Raw genomic sequence first — 26,089 nt, forward strand, 5'->3', positions numbered from 1 at the left:
GAATTTGTGAAACAGATTGATATTTTATATTTTTATTAGTAGACAGTAGATTGAAAGAGAGCGACAAAACAAAGTAAGTATTAAAAAAGGTAAAAGAAAGCAGAATTAATGGGCAAAACGGCTTTTTCATGCCCATAAATTGCTAAGTGTATTTCTAATTAATTTCTCCATTCAAACAGCCAGAAATATAGAACAGAGGCTTTTGAGTGTGCTGTGAACTCAGGAGAGACTCTGTAGACTTGGACAAATAATAGTATAAAATGGTTTATGAAACCAGAGGGTTTATGGTCTATAAATAACTTCTGTGTATTTTTATTCCTTCCACGTACAATATTACTGAGTACTGGATGATAGCTTTTCACTGCTGCCTGGTTGACTTCTTCCACACACACACCCAAGGTAATGATGATATTGATCCTGAAGAGACATTTTTTGAGGCAGATAAAAAAAGCCACACAACTGAACTAATAGAAAGAGCCTCGCAACTTCGTGGTAAAGCTGTGGTCTTTTAAGTGAATAGGAATTGGCTATACAGTTTAAAACCTACATCCTAGGAACTTCAGGGGTCTGGGATGCGGGAAAGAAATGAGAAGAATAAGACATCTAAGAGATGACTCAGGGCAGCTAGTGCCTTTAATGACCCTTCGGATAGCTATCATGCACATTTTTAGGCACCCAAATATTATCTGTATTCAAAAGTACGTGATATGTGTGCAAATGAGATTTGCTGAGAAAATGCTTCTGATCTTTAGGACTTACAACGTGCTCTTTTTTGGTTAAATGTGCAATTCAAAACGTGCCTAATTCCTAAAACCCATATATGTGACACTGCCTGGGTTTCCATGACTACTGTTCTGAAAACCATATTAATTATTCAAAAGGTCCATGCCATTCTCCCTTCGTTCCATAAGGAATGCTGGGAAGCACTGTCTGCCTTTATAGAGCAACACAGATATTTATAAGAGCTGCATCACTGTCCCTAAATACCACAGATATTTTTTTTACAGCACTATGACATCTGCGTGACCGGTCTCAGAAATATTATTTAAACACTCAAACACATCAGTGAATAATAGTCATCACAATTTTTAAAGACGCAAAAAAAACAAAAAAAGCCTCTCCTCTGTTTTTTTTCTTCTATATTTCCACAGTATTCAAAAAGACATTTCAATTCTTGTCTCTGTTTATCATCCTGATATGATTGTATTTTAAACAAAGCCAACAAGCTTGCAACAGCATCAGCTGTGACAAAGTTAGGAATGGCATTGTTCACAAGCAATACATCCCCCAGCCAATGTCCTGCCACAGCCAAAATATCAGCACCACGCAGGTGCATTACAGGTCCCATTACTCAAACGCAGAGAGGAAAGGAAAGTGGGACAGATTCTGACCTCAGTGGGAGCAAGACAACAGAGTTACCCCAGATATATACCTGTGTGACTGAGAGCATAATCTGGCCCAGCATCAATCTTTGAGACATAGAGTCACTCGGGATCTTTGATTGGCATACATGTAATACTCAGGCATCCCTTATGAAAAAAAATTTATAGCACATAAGAGAAAATGATAGCTTTCCCACTGAATTTTCTAAGTCAAACTACTACACAAAACTCCACTGCTGAGATATATTATGGATCTCAATTAAATGCTCTATAAGCCTTCCATGTCTGGAAAATAACATTCTCTATTAATTCCTACAGTTTTAGGGAATATTTTTCAGTATTTAAAAAAAAAAAGAAAGAAAAAAATATTTTTTTTCCAGAATTGCAAAGTTTTAGCCCTGTTATCTCCAGTAATATCTATACAATATCTGAATATGCTGTTTATCACTTATGTAAAGTGGGGGATTTAAATGCGGATGGTGTAAGGTAAATTAGAAGTCCTGCACTGCACAGAGACCGCCTCTCATCACCTAACAATGCCAAAATGAACAACGAGGAAAACAGAGCTCCAGAGTCAAAGCCCATTGAAGTCAAAACACGATGAGCAGATCCCAGACAGATGCTCCCTTATGTATCATCAGATACACAACAGTAAATAAACCAAGCAGCATATTAATATTTTTAGGTCTCAGAATTAGTGGGACATGCTCTGAACCCATGCTTTCCTCCCCAGTGCATTATCTCTTTGTGATGTCACTGCACTCTTCTGCACGTTACTAGCTTCTCTGCATCCTGACATGGATAAGAGCGTACCCACAGAGCACAGAACATGATCGAGGACTGAGATAGCTTTGTTTGAGAACCTGCCACATTGTGCATCACCTACTTGCCATCTCTCAACACCTGCCTCTTCTTCTAACTTGTGCTGGGTGGAAAAGCTCTCCCCATTTGGTTATGTACAGTGCCTAGAATAAGCCTCCTCATCTTCCCTCTGTTCAGCTGGAATGTCAAGACACTGCTATAAAACTACTAATATGGTGTAGAATAATATTTTCCAGTTGCCTACTCAAAGGATTTTTTTTTCCCTCTTCCTCTCAAGCATTTCCCTAACAGGGCACTATCATTACTATTATTATTTACTATTCAGATTGTAGCTCTAGTGCCCACAATGTGCATTCTTTATTACTCCCAAGGTCTCACTTGCCATACAAAGTGATCCATCCAAATACAGATAAAAAGTAATTTCCTCAAGAGCAAGGTGTGAACTGAGCATACCTAATTGTGCACTGTTATATCAACTGCATAATGTTGCAATAAAATTCCAAAACAATGTGATTAAAAATTATACCAAACGAGGATACCAAGGTGCCATAACCAGCCAAAGCGCATTTATCTAATCTAAATTATATGTTAAGCAAATGAAATAAACATGCAATTTACTAATTAAAGTGCACTCTCATTTATCCTGTAACCACCATAAATTATACTGCAACATTTAATTTTTTGATTGTTTAGCAAGGTTTATGGCTGCTCTACAAAATTAAACACAGAAAGAAGGGGGGGTGGGGGAGAGATTAGTAGGAATACACTACTTTTCTCCTCCCATTTCATTTTAGATTAAATCCTTTCAGTAGGTGGGGGCTTTTTTAAGGGTTTTGGGCATGTGTGTGCAAGTTCTCTTTTCTTTTTCAAATAATCATCCCTTTCTACAGCAGCATCTTATTTTCATTGTGAATCTCTTCTACTTCCAAAGCATTTCTTCCACCCTGACTTTTGGCTTTATTTGACAGCTTTGTGTGTGTGTGTATGTGTGTCTGTGTGTGTGTGTGTGTGTGTGTGTGTGTATTTTTTGCAGTGGTGTAGTCTGATCATTTTGTTTACCCTATTTCAGTTCCTCTAATAAAGATTCCATGCTTCAAGCCTTCACACATACTCAATGTCAATGGCTTTCCTAATGATACGAAGATTTTCTGCCCTTTAATCCAAAAGTGACTGCCCCAGTTACAAATACCAGCTGACTGGCTTCTAGTTGAAGCTGTGAGTCTTCCCTCATCTAGAGTCAAATGCTGATGGCATCCCTGGATTCCACTCGTAGGGAACTGTGAACAGTTGGGGTTTGTTTTCTTTTAAAATACAAGAGAAGACTCAGGATCTCATTGTGCCTATCTACCAGGTCAGCTGTGTTTCTGACTTCCCAAAACCATTTTATCCAAAATCACTGTTATGGGAAGAGAAATGGGCAAGGGCTGGGAAATCTGAAAATTATCTCTGAAGTCCTCACTCTACTTGACTGCTTTGAAGATTCTCTGAAAATTTGCTCAATATTCACATTCAGTATCTGAAGATTAACACGTCTTGAAGCCATCCATCTCTACGTGACCTGACAAGCTACCTGTAACTAATGTGCTCTTACAAGTTCCCATGAGAGCAAGAGGCCACGGGGCAACTTTTGTAGGTTGGCCAGTATTATCTCTACCAATAAAAGAGAAATTAATGCCTTGAAGTATTAAGGTTAGAGCTCCTGCATCCAAGAGCTACCCATAAACTCTCCAAACCACCACACACTACCAATATACTATAAACCCTCTATGAAGCCAAAGTGAGTCATGGATTTGCAGGTAGCAGCACTTCTGAGTTGGAAGTCTGCAGTTTATGCTGCATTCTGCATTCCAAACAAAGGGGCAACTGCCGAGAGAATGCAAAAGTTTTCACGGCCTTAATCATCTTTACAGGTGCTTAAAGGCTTTCAGCTGAAGCCTACAATCACTCTAGAAACCCCGTAGTGACTGTTTCCAAACAGGAAAGAGTTGCTTTCCCAGCTTCTTAAGCAGAACAAAGGCCTTTGTTGGAAATGCAGTTTTATGTTTTAATGTCAGTAAATTTGTTCAAAATTGAGAATTTTTGTAGGACTCTTTTGTCTAGAATATTCTAGAACTGAATGCTAGAAATGAATGCATATGCTAGCAGAAATTCAATGGTAAGCACTTTGCAGAGTGGGGTTTCTTACAGCAAAACAACTGAAGAGCACTTCCACCCAACCTCCTACTTCCAGATCAGAAAACAATATTGTTTCATGCACATCTTCTCTGTGGAAGTTGAGATCAGTAATTTTGCCCTTGGTTGCTTATGGATGCCTCTTTAATTGGCATTACTTAGCTAGGAGGATCAGTAAGTCAGCTGCTTTATTCACAGGGCTGCTCAACTTGCTGTTTTGCTGCAAAACTATTTTCTTTAGAAATACTCCTAAATTCCTGTTTTCAGGGAAAACTGTTTTTCACTAAAACAAGGAAATAGTTTTGCTGTCTAATCTGTCTCCCGAAGCCTTGCCTAAAGACAGCTCCTGCTTCACTGGTAATTTATTTTTTGGAAAATGGGGGAGAAGTACATTTCTTCCTTAGGTCCTTTTTCTTATTTTTTCCCACTGACTGGCATTTAATAATATTGCTTCTACACTGCACAGAAAGAGTCTGCTGAAAACAAAATGCTGCCATTTGAGAAATAAATAAATAAAGCAATTTCTTCTTACACATGTACAGTGATCTGTTATGTAGAAAATACCCATTATGCCTAGTCTGCGGTGGGGATGGGGACATCATCTCTCAAACTTCTGCTTATGTCATATGATGAAAAACAATTTTAGGTACTGAGACAGAAACAGCCCCTGAAGCCCCGTAGGATTTAGGATGTATCATGTTTTCTGCTCACTAAATGACGTCTCCATCTGCTTTGATTTTTAGGACTGGAATGAGATCTTGGACTTAAGAGTCAGTGCTGACAGCTTGCGGAGCCAATGCCCACCAAAAAAGGTGGTGGCTTTAAACTGAATAGTCTGCGCTAAAAAGTATTAAGCTAAACACTTTAATGCAGGGACAAGGTGTGCTAATTATGAGGAAACAGTAGCTGCCTAATTCAGGGGTTACAAAATGGACTGACTTACCGTCAGACTCAGTAGTTTTTGGTGCAGCTGTTTAACCAAACTTAGCACATTTTCATATGACCTTTTTGCAATCCCTCCTCCTCTCCTGACCACCTCAGAAAAAATAAAATAAAATCAATAGTGCTTTGTTGTAGGGTTATGAGAAATTCCAGAAGTGCAAGATAAGCTACTCTCTCAGCCATAATAGCCGATGGAGCTCAAGGGAACACAGAACAACCAAGGCTGTGGCTCAGTATTTCTGGTTTGTTACGACTTGAGGATATTTCGATACAGGAAAAGAGAAAAACTATTTTACCATATAGTAATATAGTTTAATAGCATTTCCATTTTTTTTTTCTCCTACATGATATTTGCATATCGTTTCCTGGAAAACCTTCTTACAAGGCCTGAACTGTCAGACAAATGGAAACAGCAAGTCCTCCACATTCTTCTCCTCCCACTATTTAACAGTATAGTTACTTTTAAAGTAAAACAACTGCAGAAAGTATTTGTTTCATTTATTCCAAAATTATTTAGAGGAGCTCGCTTTAAAATGTAAAAAATGTCACAGTACGATTCATGAATCTCATTTGTGCAATGGGATTCATTTCTGTTTGGCCATTGTAAACCCAAAGTAACACCACTGGGCTGAATTGTATTACGCCAGATTTCCAGAAAATAAAGGAGACTGCAGCTCAACCTATTGACCCCTGCAGGATATTTTTGCCTAAGCGATTACTGCAAGATAAAGCCTTTTGACACAAGGTGGAGTGAAACTGAATTTTAGAAGAAAAATGGGCAAAAGGAAATATGAGGCAATTATCTGATTACTAATAGGAAGAGGTACAGAGCCACAGTGTATTATGTTTAAGGGATTATCCAGCTTTGAACAATGCTTTCTTAACAGCTGCTACCAAACTGTGGTTTGTGTACTTGGCAGAGTGTTTCATTAATGATAATCTACAGTGTTTACAGCCCATAGGCCTCTAAATATGTTAAGAACCTTTTTTATTTTTATTTTATAATCCTTTCCCTTATGTTTTATGTTTTTCTTGATGTTTCTGAGATCTGAGGAGGTTTATGTTTCAAAATGATTCATTCTGCTCTGACAACTGCAGAGCAAGATTGCAGTAAATGTTCCCTTGTTATCAAGACTATGTATTTATAAACAGAAAGGAATACCATCTAAATTCATACCAGGGTTTGGATTGCCACCAGCTAATACATTCAGATGCCAATATACAGTGCTCTATTGTTTACATGCAAAAGTAAATGTCAAACAGAGGTGTCTTTGCCAGATATTCCTCAGTCACTTCTTGGGTCTGTCAGGTTGCAGCAAATTGAAGCCGCATTATTTTTGGCATCGCATTTGACCTGCACTTCATTTAGTGGTATCCAGCAATTATTTCAAAGGTGTAGTATTGATTAAAACTCAGATTTATTTTGGAATTTGGCTTGCAAATGCTTTCCTGACCCACTTTTTATGGCGACACTTAGGTGATATTAGGAAAACAGAACATAATTGAGATTCTAATTCCATTGTGGAGGGGATTACATATCATGCAGAAGACTAGGAAGAAGACCATGATCCAAAAGCCGAGTCACCGAATCCTGACTCTGCATGTTTTGACATGCAGGATCACAGTGGCCATGATTCTGTCATGACAACACCAAAGCATTTTATTGCTTCAAAGCAATTAAAGTAGTTAATTTTGACAAAAACAGAACACTTCTCTGTCAGTATTTTCCAATTCTTTCACCTTCTCTGAGTTCCCATGACCCAGCCGAAGCCAGGCTACACAGCGGTGTGATGGACTGCAGCAGTAAGAGGAATCTTTTGCTGCAGCAGCGCGGCGGCCCAGCAGCTCTCAGCGATGTGTCGCTTCATTCCAGCTGCTACCAGAGTGGCACGAGCACTTCTCGAGCCGCTAGAGGGTTGTTTTTTTACACAGGCCCTCCACTGCACTGAGCTGCTGAGCTAGCCTCACTAAAATGTGCACTTGAAAGAAATCCTCTCCCTTCCTGATCACTATTGGTTACTATAGAAACAAGAAAGAATCCCTGTTCTTCTCTATATTTTTCCTCTAATGCTTTTTGCAACGCTGTATGAAACCAATTCATTATTTTATTTTTAAGGCTCCACGGTTCTCCATTCATAGTCTCACTTATTCAATTAAAAGAATAGACTATATATATATGTATATATATTTATTTTTTTTAAATATTTTATTTTATTTTTTTTAATGGGCATGAGGTTTAAATTAAAGTAACACAATCCTGTGCATTAACTATCTGTGGTCAGCCCATCTCTCCTGGGCCATTTTATGGCTCAAGCTTTTCAAAGTAAATAGTTTAAAACAACGGTATATCACAAGAGTTAAAAGGGGTCAAGAGGATATTTACTTAACCACCAGTTGACTTTTTAACTTGGAAATATTTCTTCAGTTACTGTATTTAAATGAAATCCATCTCCCCAGTGTCCTTATAAATTACTAAAACTCCAGGGTTCCCATCCACGTTGTGCGTCACCACCCAGTGCACGCAGCTCTTTATGCTTTAGGAAACTGTGATGTTCACTTGCTTTGTTATTGTGCCCTTCTCTGGAGACTGCATTTGCACAGGAATTGCCGAGGCCTGTAAATATTGCATCTGCCTTGTTGTAAATGCTAGGCAGACATGCTTGCACTCAGTCATATTAAAAAAATACAAAAAAAAAACACTCAAGAGCTGTTGAGCCAGGCAAAAATTCTCTAACAGAGGTCTGACACAACAAAGTAAATATATTTGAGGAGAAAATCTTTACACCAAAAAGACTAACAAAGGCTACGCTAGCCAGAAACCAAAACAGTAATGCAAACAAATGTTATTTGGGAGTCTACTGCACCCTCCTATCAGAGAAAAAAAGAAGAAATAATCATTTTTTCACACCATAATGATGCAACATAACACTTCTTTTATCAAAACAATAATGGGCACTCCTTTTCAGTGCACATAAATAACTTTCTTTTACAGTCATGTCATATTTATTCCCATGTGTTGACTTCAAATGTTTAATATTCATGCACACAAGAAATCATTTACTGTAGATAGTGAGGGAAACTCCATAGAATAGAGGCTATAGTTGGCTATATTAGGCAATTGCAGATGGGACTAAATTCAATCCTGATGTCATTAATGCAGTGAAGTGGCAGCCAGGCCAGCTTCTGTCCTGCAAATCTCAAGGAAGCATTCAGTACAAACATCCATTTGCTGCTGCTAATTATTGCACATGCACCATCAGTCAGCAAAGATAACAATAAGCCAATCATGGAGCTGCAACCTTTAAAGTGTTCTTTGTTTTCTTTTTTGTTGCTGTTGTTTTCTTTTGTGAATATTTGCTTTATAGGAATTAAACTCCTACTGCAGGTGCTAGTAATATTATGACAGTTGTACATGAATCAAGCACTGCATCAAACTCATACCCAGTTAAACTGGGAGCCAGCATACAACTCTTATATCACTATATGTAATAGGATTGTTACATCATCTGTTAGGATGAAGCATAACAACATGCCTGAATTAAGCCACATGAAAGCTTGTGGCGGTTCTAGTTACGACTTAGTCAAAAAATATTTTTTCCCAATAAAAGAATGAAAAAGGAAACACACTTACTTTATTTTTTCCTCTAAATGTGAAGAGTATTTTGCCTCATATTTTGTGATCTTATTTTGTCTTGTTAAATTTGAGGTGACAGCTCCAAATGAAAGCTCTTCAGTTCCAAGAAGAAATGAGAACTGAATCAAGAAACAACCCGATGTTATATTTTTTTTCCAAAGCAGTTAGCCTGCTCAGAGCAACAGCTGCTTAATATTAATTGCTTTACGTTGCTAGAGATAACTTCTTCCATAACTAATCTAAGTTTCTTACAAAAATAATTACCAAGCATTTGCTCCACAAGCAACAATCACACTTGGAGTCATTAATTTGCAGAAATTTTGTTCTATTTCACTATGGAAAAATACTCTGTGTCTGCAAAGAACCACCTTCAGTATCAAATTTCATTTCACTCTGGAGCATTTAAGCGTTACTACAAAACAAAACAAAAGCAAACCGCACCTCCCAGCTTAGAACAGCACTGCTCAAAGACTAACATGGAGAAAGATGTTTGTGACTGGATTGTTTCAATGCACAGCAGACTATCAGTGATGCACCAAAGTTAACAAGTATCAAAATGCCTGGTGATCTGCCAAAAAATTGTAAACAATTTCAAACAATTAGTAAATAGTCCTTGCTACTGAAAACAGAACAGGCCTTCATTCTTGTGCTTATTCCCAGTTCACCCCATGCATAACTCAAAGTCTTCCTTGTGTGTGACCATCTCCAGCTCTCCTGAGCACAGCTAAGTGGAACCGCTGCATACCTGCTGTGGCCGCTATTAGCAGATTATGTAGCTAAACAAGAATATCCAGTTGTTGGTCATTGATTTATCGATAAAACAGTAACTGTAAAAATGATAGAAGAGGCTTTGTACTAGATAGTCTTGTGAAACAGTTTATTACTTAAGCATTAATGACCCGTTTAGAGGTCTTTACTGGTCAGGTAATGACCAGCTAAAGGAGTTAAAGGCCCGAGGCAAAGCACCCTAATAAAACCATGCATACAGCATGTGTTTGGTTCCTTCCAAATTCTATTAGAAGAGAGAACTGTAATGAGTAATGAAAGACATGTCCAGGAGGCACTCATATCAGCCCTCTCATTTTATACTTGCAATAATGCACGTGGCCCTATTCCAGCTGCACAAATCTCTCCTTGGTTATGCTACCACCTATCACTGGCAAGTGCAGTAACTGCAGCACAGAATGGCCAGTCATGACATAAAGGACCCTGTTCCTCTGGGCAAATAATTCTTCCTCTGGCTGAACGAACCACCCAGGATGTGGAGAGGACGTGTTCCACAGAAACAGAAGGGAGCTAAGATGTTGACAGGCATTTCAGCCAACCCCATGGGCTCTAAATCCTGCACTAGTAGTATTCAAGGTGGAGGGCTTAAGTGTCTTCTGTATTTCTCAGCAACTATACACAATAATATTGACTTAAATATAAACGTTTTCATTTTGTTTTCTTTCTCTTTTTTTTCCTTTCTTTTTTTTTTTTTTTCCTTGCATTTTGAGAATGATATTAAAACAGGAGTTTAATATGGATATCTCCACTCCAAGACAGAGACAAAACAGCTGTGTACATGTACTTGCCAGTAAATGAGAAGCCAAGTGCTGGAACAGCAGCCAGCACCCTCACTCTTGGCTTCAGAGGCAGGTAAAATGCTTGGGCCCACATAACCACATCTCACTCTTACAGCCCCACAGCATCATTGATTTTGGTCCTGATTTATAGCATCATTTGTTCTTGATAAGAGCCACTTGCCAACACTACTCAGAAGAAAGAAAATACAACATGAGAGTAGAAACAAGAAAGAAGAGAGTATAAGAAAAAAGAACTGCTAGGAAAAGCTGCACAGATTCCTGTATTTGCAGGATGAGGCTCTAGGTACAAGCAAGTTTATTTGCTCAGCATTTAAGACCATATAATCAGTGGAAAAAATGAAAATAAATGGCATTCTGGTGACTTAGTCAAAAAGTTACTTAATTTCACTGTCACTTCAATGACTACAGTATATTTAAAATGTTTACATTAAAAACTGCTCTGCAATGTTTCCACGACTAATTATAATAGCTTCCTGAGAGTATTTCCAATTCCCTCTGTAAAGAGCCTTTAAGACATGTTCAAGGCTTATTTCAAGCCTTAACAATCCTTCAGATCCATTGCAGCTAATCATATAAATACATATTAAGCAAAATTTGATTTTAACTCATGTATAGAGTAGAAAGGATAGAGGCAGCTACATATTCACACCCCTCCAGTTTGAAAGGTCAAATAACTCGGAGCCTGATTTTGGACCATCTGAAATGATTACAAATACAACTTAGGCATCTATCCAAACTGAATTTTCTACCAAAAGCATGAGCAGAGCAGAAAGCATACACAAAATTAAATAGATATGATAATTTCACAGCCATACAGATGGAACAGCTGAAAATACAGAAGTAAAACACAGGCCCTAACTAAAAGCTGATGGGATGCAGGCATCAACCTGAACTTAAATCAGAAGGTTTATTCATTTTTACAGCCAAATTACAAACTTTTGCAACACAGGGTTAACAGCAGAAGTGCTGACACTACACTAAGTATATAGCAGTGCCTGTAAGCAGCTCTATAATTAATCTAAGTGCACTGTCATTACACTGAACACTGCTTCTCCAGGATCATTCCAAATCACGAGACACTCTCTCTCTCTTTTTCTCAGATAACATGCAGTTTACTTCCAATCATGCACATTTCCAGTCAGAAGAAGATTTGCTAAAGGAACACTAGGTCTCAAAGCAATATCTTAATCAAATCAGAGTTTTCTTCTGTAAAAAAATTTTTTTTGGCTTTTGGAGAATTAGTAACATCTAATGCCTCAGGATAGAGATGTGAAACTGTGAGCTGAAATATGCACTGCTGGAGTCCGTACCCAGCCTCCTTGCTTCTAGCCATTTACAAGTACATCTATCTAACCTCCTACCCACACACCTACACTTTATATGGTCATAAACCACCAATGCAATATCTAAATTATACCCCGAAAACTCCAGGTTTGAAATGGGTTGTATGAAAATTCACCTCATGTGGTTTACTCATTTCTGCAAGCATAGAAGGCTCTGATTCCTTTTGGATGGAACTCATTTAAACAAAGCCCAGCAGCAAACAGCCATAAATTAAAGCATTATTGGTATTTATGCAAAGAGATACGCGTAAACTGTGTGAATTCCATGCAAAAAGCTTTAATAAGGAAAGCAATAGAATCTTTCACACACTGCACTACCTGCATTTACAAAGTTATTACGTTCTTTGTGGATTAATACTTTGAAATACATACTGCAAGGGAAGAAAGAATCGTATCCTGTCTGGAAACCTAAAAGGCATGTGAATAAGCAGATTTTCCTACTGCCTCTCATATCCTCTGAAGCAGTACCGCCTTAATAAACTTTAAAAAAAAAAAACAACCCAAACACAGGAACAAAATAATATTTCTATTATTTCACTGTATCTCTATGAAGCTGGCAATTTATAATGGATAAACATCTACACAGAATTTTTTACTTCTCTTCAACATAAGCCATATTTGAAGCAAAAGTCTACCTCATGAACTTTATGACCAAATTACTATGACTATGTTTATTGCATTTACACACACACACACACACACACACGCTCCAAATTACTCATCCTTTACTTCTGATATGCAGGTGTGTGATGGATTTGAATATTACAATAAAATTTCAATCATAGAAATACTAACATGTAATTGGTACACTGCACTAATGTAAAGTGATTTTAAAAAATGCACAATAAAATTTGATGGCGTGTTCAGAATCAGGACCAGTGGGCCAGTGCAGACCATTCACCATCTCTGCCCTTTGAAAACAGAGTTGCAGCACTCTGAGAATTGGATAAAACATCTTCAGAAGAACATGTGTTTAAAAGACAACAAGCAGATGTAGCATAATCATTCATGTCAAGTCTGCTGTGGTGCAAAGTTGAGTTATGTTTTTCCACTAATAACAGTATTTTATCTAGCAAGCAAAGAATGCCGCAACACACACACACACACATAGATATATATTCAGAGAAGCCAAAAAACATGCCTGATGACTACATTTGAAGAGTGAATAATGATTACAGTCATATGGCTGTAGCTTGTCAAAACCTAGAGCAAAGAAGTATTAAAAAAGTAATGATACTTATTCTTTCATCTAAGTATGGTGGTTCACAAACACTCTAAAGAAGCAGAAATTTTGTTCCCCTCCTTGTGCTGGTAGTGGCATTCATGCAACTGAACAAGCAATAGACCAGGAAATTAATTTAGCTGCAAAGTAATTTCCCCCCACCTTGCACCTTCTACTCCCCTCAAAAAAGAGCTGACTTTCAGCAGGAACATTTTCTTGATCTGATTCGCAAAAGGACATCCTAAAAGCTACTATCAGCACAAGGCAGACAGGACAAATGCATAGCTAGTGTAAGACTGGAGGGCACAAGATCATTTGTCCTGGCAGCCTGCATGTCAGTTAAAAATTAATGCACATACAGTCATAGTGTCCAGGCTGTAGATACTTTATGGACGTTTAAAGAATATCCAAGGCTCGTAATCCCCTTTGCTTTTTTGCAAAATCTCCAACTCTCACCTTTGGAAATTCAAACTCCTCTTGGCTCAGATGACCATGTACAAAAAGTGCCAATAAGTGCTACCATTGTTGAGTTCCCTGCTGGGCAGAAGTTGCACATCAGGCTATGGCTAAACCAACTGGAACAACCAAACTATACCAACTGTGTTACAGCCTGCAGTCATATCTGTCACAGGCTAATCAATAATATCCACAGAACGCACTTGTGAAGCCCACCTTTTCATTTGGTGAGATGAACCTCTGGACTAGAGACCTCCAGAAAACTGTTGAAAAAGAATGTCCACAGCCAACATCCTAAATTGTTCAGAAAAGAGGTTGCCAAGGGTGTACTGTCCTCTATGACTGAGGTAAAACTTCAGCGTTAAGAGACAAAGCAGTCCTGTTATGTGGCAGGCCTTATTCCACTGCAAATGGTAGCCACATAATCCCCAAAGATCCCATGTCACGAGCATGCCTGACAACACAGATGAGTACAGCAGGTTTCGGGAGTCAAAGACAGGTGTTTAGCTACTGCCTCCACATCTACTTAATCCGCCATCACATTTTTAATGTCTTTTCCTCAGCACAGTGAAAGATCTGCTGAAAACAAAGGCAGCAAATGGCACTGGGAAATAACTAATGCTTCAGATGAAAAGCAATCCACTGGGACATGGAAGCCACAGTTACACAGGTTCTGCTGAGCCTCACAGGCAACGTGCACACTCCTGTGTTGCATCAGCAGCTCACATCTATCAGCCAAAAACAGGAGATCCCAGTTAATTTACCCAGTACCTATGTGCTAGAAAACAAACACCTTCAGACCAAAGACCCAAACGCCCTCTAGGTGAATCCCAGGTCCCAAGGCTATAAGATCAGACTTACTTCTGGTGCTGCATTTTCAGTCGTACTGTAGCTCATCTTCAAGCAGGTGATGGAGGCCAGTTTCTCCAGGATACCCTCTCCCAGGCCAGGGTGCAGGTTCTGCCCCCTCAGGGCACTGGTGGCTCTAAAGCCACGATCTCTCTGTCACCGGGCTATTGCAGAAAAGCCACGAAGGTCAATTTAGGCAGAAACCTTTTGCTGAGGGCTACAGTACCACTAAGAAAACATGATGGGCTCAGACATCTCTCATCAGAAGATGGCTGTAGGCTCTAGCTCATTACTGGTCAGATACAACCCTGAGTCAGAGCCTTATGCCAGCCCTAAAAGGCAGGAGCTCAGACATCACTGTGCATCTTACATTTGCTAGTGGCTAAATCTAGTGATTAGTCAGCACTGAGAGCTGCTGAATCACTCTTCAAAGGCACCTATCTCTCTGCTTACATCAGTGAGGCAGCTGCTGCATTTCACTTCCATAGCCTGAGCCGTCTGTCTGTGCCTAAGATCTTTGAACTAAGATTGCATGATGCCTACGCTGCAACAAACGCATTAGCCCTGCCCTGCCACAATGCACATGCTAATGAAGTAACAATATTGATATGCATAATAAAATATGCACAATTTTTCATATTCAGTTCTTCATAAATTTTTCCAGATTAAATAATTTTGAATGTATGCAGCATTATCTTTTGCCCTGACAACTGTGAATGTTTTTAAGTATTTTCTAATGTTTCTGTTAATCCAGACTCTATCTCTCATTACAAATTGTTTGGGTATTAATTACTTTTGATTAAATGCATGTAGGCATTGATATTCATGGAAGACAAATGACATACTAAGCAGATGAGACAATTAGCATGAATTACTTCAATAAACCTAAACTCCCCCAAATCTCTGCATTATTAAACCCTTCTTTGATTAACAACAACAAAAAATTAATATCATATTTTATTACTGTAATTCTTCAACATTTTTACTGATCATGACAGACTTCACCTGACTAAATCTGAATTCTGCTGACTTTCATTGTAACAAAGCCCAGCCTTTGAGATAAGGTGCTCACCACGGGCGCTAAACAAAAGCCAATCAATATTCTGTTGCAAAGGGACCATCCTTGAGTCAAGAGTGTGAGGAAAATCTTTAGCCAATTCGTAGAGGAAACTAGCTACTTAGAAAGACATAATAAGCAATTAAACTTATTGCTTCAGAATTTAATAGGAGTTTTAAGAACAGTGGCAATTATTTTCTCATAGCAGTGGATGAAATTTCTCACGGTTATGTGCAAGCAGCTGTTAAACTAAAAACAATGTAACAGAAAACATTTGAAAAATAAAACAGAAAAAGTAATTAAGTTCTGCTCCTCAGTGATACAACTGAACAAAAGGCATATTGGTTTGCAGTGGCTTTGTCCACATGAGAATTTTGGTACCATCCTAATATCCACTCTGACAGAAAACAGCTGTTATATCCTATGTAAACAGTATCTGATTTTTTTTTTTCTTTTTTTCTTATTTTTTTCCCCCTCTTTTCTTCTTATATCTGAAATCAATTAAACAATAATTAAAAATTGATTTTGAAATGCTTAATCCTGCACATTTGTGCAATTTTTTTTTTTTTCAGTTGCTTCTGGGGAGACTTAAATATCACTGAACAAAATCCTAAAGACTTCCGTTACCAAACAGTGGGATTTATAAGAGACTGAGAAGCAAATCCTACTCTCCTTATTTAGAGGAGCGCTGCTATCAGTCAACAGCATTGCAGCATCTTTAAAAGCAACGCAGCTTACACTGTATCACCCATTGGAGTCAACAGGAGTTCCAGAAGGATGATAAACAGCTATGTTGCAGCAGTACATTAACACCTAACAAGAGACAAATTAGAGACACTTACGGGAGGTGTGCACAAGTAAGGTTCATACAGTACTGTGAAATGTTGCAGTTCAGTTCAAATCCTCTATCTGTCCATTCACAGGGTCACAAGGAGTCAATATATCCATCTCAGGAACTATCAGTAACTTCCCCCACTAAATCCTGTCCATATTACATATATGGGAATCTCCCAAAAGACACAGGTTGCTTCAAACAAACAGAAATACCTAGTAAATCTGTATTTGAAAATTGAGAGAAGGACCTCCTCTGACCAGAGGGAGAATTGAATCATACTCATTGTTTATTCACATATATTTGTTTCTCAAACCAAGCTTGCGTGGAAAACATTTTGTAAGTAAGTTCATCACAGTCAAGCGACTCACCTCAGCAGAGAGATACCTGCCTGCATACATAGTGGGGGTGAGCAAAAGCAACTCCTCAAATGTCTTTTTCATTGAGGGCTGAAGAAGATTCAGTAATGGTGAGGTCATATGCTACTTGTGGCAAGCTAGGGTTGAATTTTTATGAGGATTTCAGTAATAACTCCTGAAAGCTGCACTGGGATTGTACAGATTCATCCATGCTTTGTCTTTTTCACCAAAAAATACGATTACTGGTGCACACTCTCATGGCTGCCTGTTTCTGCCCCACCTCACATGTGCCACTGGTGCCATTAAGTACACATGAGCTGTGGGCTAGCACCAAGTTAAGGCCTTCAGACACCAGATTTAGTTCCTCATCCTCCTGCTAGTTCAGATCTCACCTACTAGGATGTCACCTCATACAAAATACAGCAAAAAATATGACTGGAGCCCTTTACAAAAAATGTAGAAGATCCTGACAACAGCATGGTTTCCATGAAGAACATGGGATACTGAAACCTGATCTTTTCCTTAAGTCTGTAGATGCAGTTTGCTGATAACCTTACAGACACAGAGCAAAGTGCATCTACTTTTTAGGCTGCTAGGGAAGTTGCAGACCAAGGGATGTATGAGACTGTCATGAAAGGTTTATGTTTATTACATCTACTGCTGCTGATAGCAATAACTAAGAGGAATCCCCACTGTACAAGCCTTAGCAGATGTGCAATAAGATCTTATGTTCTGGTTGTGCTTCAGTGCTTGGAGAAGTGCAGAGTAATAGAGGTTAATAAATAAATTACAACGTTTTGGGTTTGTTTTGTTTTTGTTTTTTTTCACCCAGCTTCAAAACACAATCCTATTCCTCATTTTTCAGAATCATTACTCATGTTCACTCTTGAGGACTGGCTTTATTTACAGAAGAACTCAGACTCTATGTCATATGGTTAGGTCTCTATAGCCTCCTAATGTTATTTGTGACTGGAATAATCACAGACCATTTATAAGAAATTTGAGGCAATATTGAGTACAGAACACGTCTTGGTTGTTGGCCAGCATGTCTGGACATTATATGGTGCTCCGTCAAATATATCATCAAATCCATTTGGCTGCCGGTCACGAGCAGTGTCTCCCAGGGCTTGGTACTGGGGCCACTTCTATTTAACATCTTTATTAATGATCTTAACGAGGGGATTGAGTGCATCCTCAGTAAGTCTGCAAGTTGGGAGGGAGTGTTGATCTGCCAGAGGGGAAAGGGGCACTACAGAAGGAACTGAATAGACTGGATCAATGGACCAAGGTAAACTGAGTTTCAATAGGGCCAAGTATCAGGTCCTGCATTTTGGTCACAACAACCCCAGGCAACCCCATAGGTTTGGGGACGAGTGTCTGGAAAGTTGCCTGATGGAAAGAGACCTTGGTGTGCTGATGGACAGTCAGCTGAATATGAGCTGAATATCAGACATCCATTTTCTGAATGTTTGAAAATACTAGCTGCAACCACAACATCCTTCCGTGGGATGCTATGGAGAAGCATCTTAAGAACACAAGGACACTGTACCCACATGACAGTACACAAGATATTTTGTGCATATGGGTCTAATGTACAGTGCATAATATTATATGCAATACATAGTTCTCCTGTATTACATACCAGGACTGCTGCAAAAGTAATGTCTTCTATTTTATTATATTGGCCCACAACCTCAGGCAGACGTTGGTGGGATGGCAGTAGAGACTGAACCATCCTACAAATATCCTGTTACATTTTGTTGCTTTGTAACAGATTGCAGCAGAGGGGCAGTCTGACAGAGCAGCATTTGACATGGAAGCCTGTATGGAGCAAAGGGGTGGAACTGAATTCCTTCATGCAGAACAAGTAGCACCCGCTGACATTCATCAGCACTTGCTGAACGTTTGTGGAGAACAAACAGTCAGAATAGTGTTATTGTGCTCTTTGTATCTGTTGTCATTTCCATGGAAATAAATAGGAGGCGTTACTTTCAGAGCAACCCATGTACATATAAATAATATGCACCTTCAAAGGTGAGTATATACACAGCTACATATCAGTTTTTCATTGGCAGAGAACTCCTCCAGGCACACACTATAGACTTGTTCATGGATAGCATCCTAGACATGCATGCAACTGCACTGGATCTGCAGCGTCCCCAGAACTACCAGGGCTGGTGCTCATCTCTCTCCCTGCAGCAGGTCATGCAAGGCAAGGCTGGAAGGCACAGCCACTGTTCCACATCTCTGATCAAAGGAGTTGTTCACTGGTAAAAGGGGAAAGGTCTTCCCCTTAGAGACACAGCAAAACAGGTTCATTTATTTGAGGTGTTTTTGGGTTTTTTTTCAAAGCTAAAATCTATGAAGAAATGTTAGTGAATTCCACAAATCCTGCAGAAGCACTCAGTGGATCAGTTAAGCCAGCCAGTGATACTAGAAAATACTGATGCCAGCACTTCTGATAAGCAGGTTAACCTGTAATGCTTCAACTACTATCCTCGGTGTCACTAACTGCTTCATCCTGAGAGTAATTGACTCCAGGGGAAAACAAAAGAGGGGATTTTGGTTTGTTTTGACAAATCCACCGCAAGGCACCACACTAAGGTGCCAAAGGCTACTTTGTATTTACAATGCTGATGATACACACAACTCAGAAGTTTCCTGACCTCAAGTACAAACACAACATGAAAGGTGATATATCAAACTGACACTATCACAGCTAGGAAAAAAAAAAAAAAAAAGAAGAGAAAAATAGCTTAGATTTATACCAGGCTAGCCTGCCTAGCATAAATACTAATATCAAGCTATGCAGTCTTTGTTATACGGCTGCTTAAGAGTTTTGTGATGTACACAAGCACAGAACATTCTCAAATGAAATGGAAAGCACTTCCAAAGAAAATATTGTAGGAAGTAGAGAAAGAAGTTTTATGAATTTGGAGAGTAATTTTAAGTTTATAGAAGCAGCAGCACATCCAGGCTTTGTTTACCCTCTCATCACCATGCCTTATCTTACACCTCCAGGCTGCAGGCCAGTAATTTTCCCTTTATTTATTGGGTCCATACCTTTTTTTTTTCCACCATACTTTCGTGCGTGGGTGAGCCTCCACCCTTGAAACATTACAAAAAGATATCAAGCAAAACATACACCTTCCAGAGAGCATCTGAACCAAAGGCTTCTTTTAATTGAGGCATTAGTAAGACCGATCTTATAGAGGAAGAAAAAAAACCTATACCCCCTGTCCTCCCCCTAATAAACATTACTGTTGGTTACCTGGTGTAATGTCATGCCCAGAAGGAAAGAAATCAAGGACAGTGCTCCAACACACAGGGTTGAGATCATCCCTCTACACACAGGGGGTATTTAATTGTTCAGGAAGAGCATTTACCCACTTTGTCACATCTGTATCTCCATCACTTCTAAGTATTCAGGGCAAAAGCTACTTGCTGTACTCCAGGACAAAATATAACAGAGGTGAAAAAAAATATTTATATAAGAAAGAACATAGAGATAGATAAAAATAGCAGTGAGTGCTATCTAAACAAAAGCAAAAACAGAGAATTCTGCAGCTTTAATTGTTCATAATATTTGTGTGACCCATTAGAAGAGAAACATTAAATGAAGTCAGTTACTTTACAAAAGATAACATAAGGCACTGATCATGAGTACAAAGTAAAAGTGGAAATTTCTGAAAAGTTTTGTAGGGCTTTCTATATCCTCTCATGCACTACAGACTCATCGGACATAGTGTGAAAATATTAATGTTAATAACACAGATGCAGTGCTGCATTTTCTCCAAAGAACATAAATTTGAATAATATAATTTATAATACAAGCTCTGTATCATAATTTAATTTAACCATGAAACCAATTTCTGCCTTCAACATTTTATGTTTTACGGCATGAAACAGAACATTATTTGCTGTAATGTAGTTTATTTAACCTTAACCTGATGTGGTGCAACAGTGAATACAGATACACTCAAAATGTTAATAATATGACACATCAAGCTGATTAAAATTTCAGTTGTGTTTCCTTCATCTCCTTTGGAAAGTTAATGAATTAATGAATCTTTAAAGGATAGTCAGGGAGGCCTTAAAAAGAAGATGCCTTTTTGAGTAAGGAGAGAAAGTGGCAGATTACAACTTAATGGCTTCAGAATAATGGTAATTTCCCTATTTTCTTCACTTGCCTTAGCTCAGCTAATGGCTTCATTAGTGTCCACACTCTCAAACAAATAATAGAGGACCATGTCACATCCATCTTAGTCACATCACAATAAAACCGTTAAATACAATTCAGCTACCTGCCTTCTGCCTATGGTATGAGGCAGAATTAGCAGCACAATCGATACAGAATCCTGGTATTAAAATCCTTTTTTTTTTTTTTTCCCTAAAAAAGAAGCGTGTCTTCAGGTATAATCATGCACTGCTACTTAACTGTATGGCAAATTTTATGGTGATTAGATTAGAGCTACTTAGAAAGGACATAAAATAAAGGGGGAAAATATCCTTACTTCACAACTATTGATTAAAAAAAAAATAATAGCTATAGGAGAGAGAAATCGGAACAACAACAGAAACCAACACAAACCAGCACCAAAAGTACTCAGCTCTTTATTTGATAAAATTGATGGATTACCTCAAAGTCAGCACAGACATGTCAAGTTCTTCCTGACATCTGACATCCCATATACCGAATCGTTTCACAGACCAGGCTAATTAAGCAGCTAAAAACCTCCTTGGCTTTAGCTACATTTGTCCTGGGAGAAGAGATTCCATTGAACCAATTAAAGTTTTTGGAACAGATTCAGTGCATCTGAATACAGCCCTATTGAAAGGTATGAAGACTGATGCAACAACAACTTCACAAACTCATCCTGAAACAGTAAAAAAAAACTGAAATGATGACTTTTCAAACACTCCAAGGGGTTCCAATTTTCAAAGGGATTGGATTTCAATTATTTTTTATCATTAGTTTAAACTGAATGCGAGCAGCATTGTTCTTTTTACTCATTATATAGTTTGACTTCTGTATGCAAAATGAAGTATGTTTAAGCATATTTTTCTCATGATATGCATCTTCTGTACAACAAACAACATGCAGGCTCTGACAACAGTGGTTGAAACATGCACACTTGGCAAAATCTAATGTACAAGTACTATTATCCTCAACTTTTTATCTGTGGAAACTAAAGGAGCAAGCTCCAACTTCTACCTAGCTAAACCGCAGCTGGCAGCAGTACACAAGTAATGCAGGTGGGGAAGATGACCCATTTCATACACCAGGAAAATCTCCAGTGCTTCAGGCAAAATTCTGTTCACAGATCCATACCACAGATCCCAGCTCCAGTGTTCTCCACCTTTACAACCCAAGTATCTGATGCTACCAAAAACTGCTACAGACATGTACAGGCAGAGGTTTTACTGGATGATACCAGTCTAAGGTAGGATTTAGCAGAAATGATTTCCGGAGCTGACTCTCTGGTTCTCTACATTACCCTACCATAACTGAGGTCCAGGAAAAAGAAAAAAGAAAAAAAAAAACCCACAAAAAATACTGCTTTTGTAAATCTTAGAATACATGAATAAATTCTTCTGACAACATAAATCTGATCCCACTGAGAAACCTGTTTAAAAATACATTATTGACTAAAAATATTTATATGCAGTACTTTTTCTGTTAGCAAAGGAATATATTAACTACTTTGCCATTACTGTAAGTAACCTCAGGCCTAAGATGAAGTCTTTCTCTATGCGTGTTATGTATCCCTTTTGAATTAAAATATGATAATGATATTATACTAAATCACAGCTGAAGTCCCAGCCTTAAACAGAACATGAGTGACACCTGCATTGTAAGTTTCTATGAGCAGTTTGGCAACAATGAGACCTTAATGAGAAGTACTGCTTTCAAAATATCTCACTATGGGTAAACACGAAATATCCTTTTTTCATATTATGGCTGTTAATCACTTTGGTTCTTATATGATATTTTACAATGAATTAAGGGGATTTCAACAGAAAGATGGAAGAAGCACATAAGATCCCCTGCTTCTTGTCAACCTTTGGATACAAAAACCTTATGAATAACAATAAACTTATAGAAAGAACAAAAATGGAAACCTGTCAGATTTGGGCTATCATTGTATTTCTCCAACTACTTGTTTACTACTCACTGTGGAAAGTGCTGTTCTCCATGTGCAGGTATGCAGCCTTAGCCTAAGCAAATTCCCATCAAAATGAATGCAGAAGGCTCCACAAATACATTTATCTATTAGATGTACTTGAAGACATCACAGCATACATTATGTTTCTATTTGATGTGAACTCACTAGAGCACTGATAGATTTTGTTTTGGGGGCACTGGGAGCTTTGTCTAGGAACAGGGCAAAATCACTGGGCCACAGCTCAAGATGTAGTTACACCAGCATTACAGCATCACAGGCAAATCCAAATGGAATGTTTTAAGCATCAAGCAGACAAAATTTCACCCATGCTTTTCCCTTTCTCCCCCTCCCCCCACCTAAATCTGTAGATTTGAATATATTGTTGAAACAATACCTTTTAAAATGCAACAGTAATTTTAACACTTGCTTTTACAGGTATCCTTATAAGTTCAAATTTAATTCTTTTTTTTCTGCTTAACACCTGTCTAAGACTTCAGCATTGCCCCTTTACTCACTTAGTTGCCTGTAGAAAGAATATGTTACTGCAAGGCAGAAGAGGCAAGAAGAAGATGACTATTTGTAGGTAAGGTAGGCAACAAAGATGTATTTACTACATTCCTGTTTTAACCATCACACCAAGCAGTTTTACAGAGTACAGGTCCCCTCAGATTAAGCTTGCTTAGCATTCAAGTACATTATCTGCCTAAACTCTGCTTTTCTGATTAAAGTTTTGTATTTAATTAAAATTGTCTTTAATTAAAATGCAAATATTCTAGGACTTCAACAATAAATTGTTTACACTAGACTGAGAAACAGCCCTCAAAGGCTTTGGGAAAAAATAGTCTCAACTGCAAGCTATATATTCAAACTTCATTGCTCAGTGAAAATGGGCAAAGATCCTTTTTTCTCCTATTGGCTTAATCTTTCTTAAACAAATGGAAAGATATCCCAATTTGTGTGTAGAATTCAAATAGAAAGCAGTCCCCAAAGTTACTGGCTGTTGAGCAAGCAATTACGCCAGTTCAAAACATCTTTTGTGTTCGAAACAATTCTTTCAGCCAATTTTGCTAGGAAATATTACTAACACCACAAAAGAATTGACAGTTAAATGAACGATACACATAGTTCCTTCCCTGAGCGATAAACGTGTATGTGAGCCTGTGTGCAAGCAAGGATTCATCTACATTATCCCTTCACCAGAAACATCCTGCTAGAGGTTCAAAAATAGCTGTTCTGTTTACAAAAGAGCACAGTTTAGATACAGCAGATATACAACCCTGCTCATTTCTTTCTTTAAACACACACAGAAAGACTCTAGACCCCGGGTTTTGATTTACTGCAAGCTTGACTATACACTCTGTAGCATCAACAACACTTTTCTGTGTGAAGTGCTACAACTCAAAGGTGAATTATGCTTATGACCAATTCATAGCCATCCTCTATTGGGAATAAAATTGAGTCCTTGCAGTTAACCTGACTCAAGCTCAAAAGCAGCTGTTCTTTTAGGAACTACGTTTCTAATGACAATTAAAATCGGGCTTTGTGTAATTTTTGTTATTACACTAGAGTACTATTACATAAACCTTACTCGGAAAAAGAAAGAAGTAAACAGTACTTGGAAGGTTTTATGATTTATTAGGAAAATCCTGCATTATACTTGTAGCCGCTTTGCTGTTCAAATTCTGAAGAGCAGTGATGCAAGCTAAATGAGAAAATGGAAGTAACATTTAACAAGTTTGCAAAATCCATTTACAGAAACCAGTGGAACAAATCGTATGTGGGAACTTTTTAACTGGAAGTTCTCACTAGAGTAATGGCATCAATCTGACCCCAATGGAAGTCCCATAAAGTATCCTCAATCTCTCAGAGAAATTCTTACAGAGATCCATTTGCTATAAATTTGAATTTCCTAAATTCATTGCAGATCTGAGAAACCAAAATGAAATAAATTACCACAGTCTGGCACCATCTCCTTCATCATACTAATTCCAGATTTCTGTATAAAAGCCATTACTTAACTTGCACGCCATAATTTACACACTCTTTTACACAATAATTTTTGATCCAAGAGAAGATTCATTTTCCTTTTATAATTATCTTGTGTCAGAGTCTTTAACCTTTTCATCTGAAAAGCTGGAGCTGGATTCCTTCTTGTAACATACGTCAAGAGCTGCACTTTGCTCAGCATGCTGCAGGAAGATGCTGGCTGGAGTGAGGAGCCATTGGTGGCACAGGGTTGCAAAACAAGATAACACTGAGCACCAAGCAACAACAGCAACTGTGTGGTCCTGATTCTGTACAACTCAGCACTAATTTCACAGTTCCCTAAACCTCACAAAAGACAATATTTCTAATAGGATATATAATAGCTTAAATGTCTCCACAAGCATCTCCCAACAGCAAAGCAGCTGGTTCAAGCCACATACAGTGAGAATCAAGCTCACTGACCTTACAACCTGGATTTCTCCAACAAAGAATATATTGTTAAATAAATCTTAACAGAGTGCACCAGTGTCACCAACAACCAAGCACTGCCATCAATTGTTTTCCAAGCACTCCACAACAGTACAATTGATTTCAATGAATAAAATCTTTGTCATTCCAACATGTAGTTTTAAGTACAGCCCCACCAGACCCACCCAGTAGCAGCTGCTAATTCACACAACTTATACAAATGGGTGAAGATTCATTAATTAGTTCTCCCAGAGCCCAGAAAAGGCAGGTTGGAGCCCAAGCACCAGCAGATAGGCTCTCACAGAGAAAAAATGGCAGTGCCTTGCCCCATTACATCAGGACCTCACTCTGGCATTACTCCAGCAGTACCAACAAAACATAAGATCAACATTCTACCTTCTTAATATTTACAGTAACTTAGCCCACTCAGCGCACACCTAAGGCATCTTTTCAAAATGGCACCTTTTAGTTACACAAGAGGCCATGCTCATTCTAGCAGCCGCAGTATCACTTGGGAGTGGGGAGCAGGCAACACCCCAAAAAAAAAAGGATCCTATGCAAAAAGACAGATCAGTCTCCATATTTGCTCCTAGCCTATCTGACCGCTGTTGTGCAGGGGTAGTAGTCACAAGCTGGGCATTGGCCCCAAACTGAGACTTGGCATGGCAGCCATGACCCACGGACTGCTCTGCTCTGCCATCCTTCATCTGAACAGAAGGGGTGCTGCTGCAGCAAAGGTGTGAGATGACTTCACACCACTGCACATCCATGGGAACTTCCAGCTTAATTTCTCCATTCAAACAAACAAACAA

General features: G+C 38.5%; 1 protein-coding gene across 3 annotated transcripts in view; it reads right to left on the reverse strand.

The window, feature by feature from the left end:
• Window positions 1-26,089, reverse strand: part of AFF2 (ALF transcription elongation factor 2) — a 327,396-nt gene that overhangs the window by 280,657 nt on the left and 20,650 nt on the right. Inside the window, exon 1 of one of the 3 annotated variants that reach the window (XM_085544768.1) lies at window positions 14,421-14,689. The exons of 1 other annotated variant lie outside the window; for it this stretch is intronic. In XM_085544768.1, the coding sequence (XP_085400894.1) occupies window positions 14,421-14,434 (14 nt within the window). In that variant the 5' untranslated portion in view covers window positions 14,435-14,689. Of the gene's footprint in view, window positions 1-14,420; window positions 14,690-26,089 lie in introns of those variants that run through there. One more of the 3 variants, XM_085544767.1, reaches the window with a different exon arrangement.

This window comes from Coturnix japonica, chromosome 4, assembly GCF_054131305.1.
Source record: "Coturnix japonica strain WE chromosome 4, WE-NBRP24, whole genome shotgun sequence".
In the NCBI taxonomy this organism is placed as follows: Eukaryota; Metazoa; Chordata; class Aves; order Galliformes; family Phasianidae; genus Coturnix; species Coturnix japonica.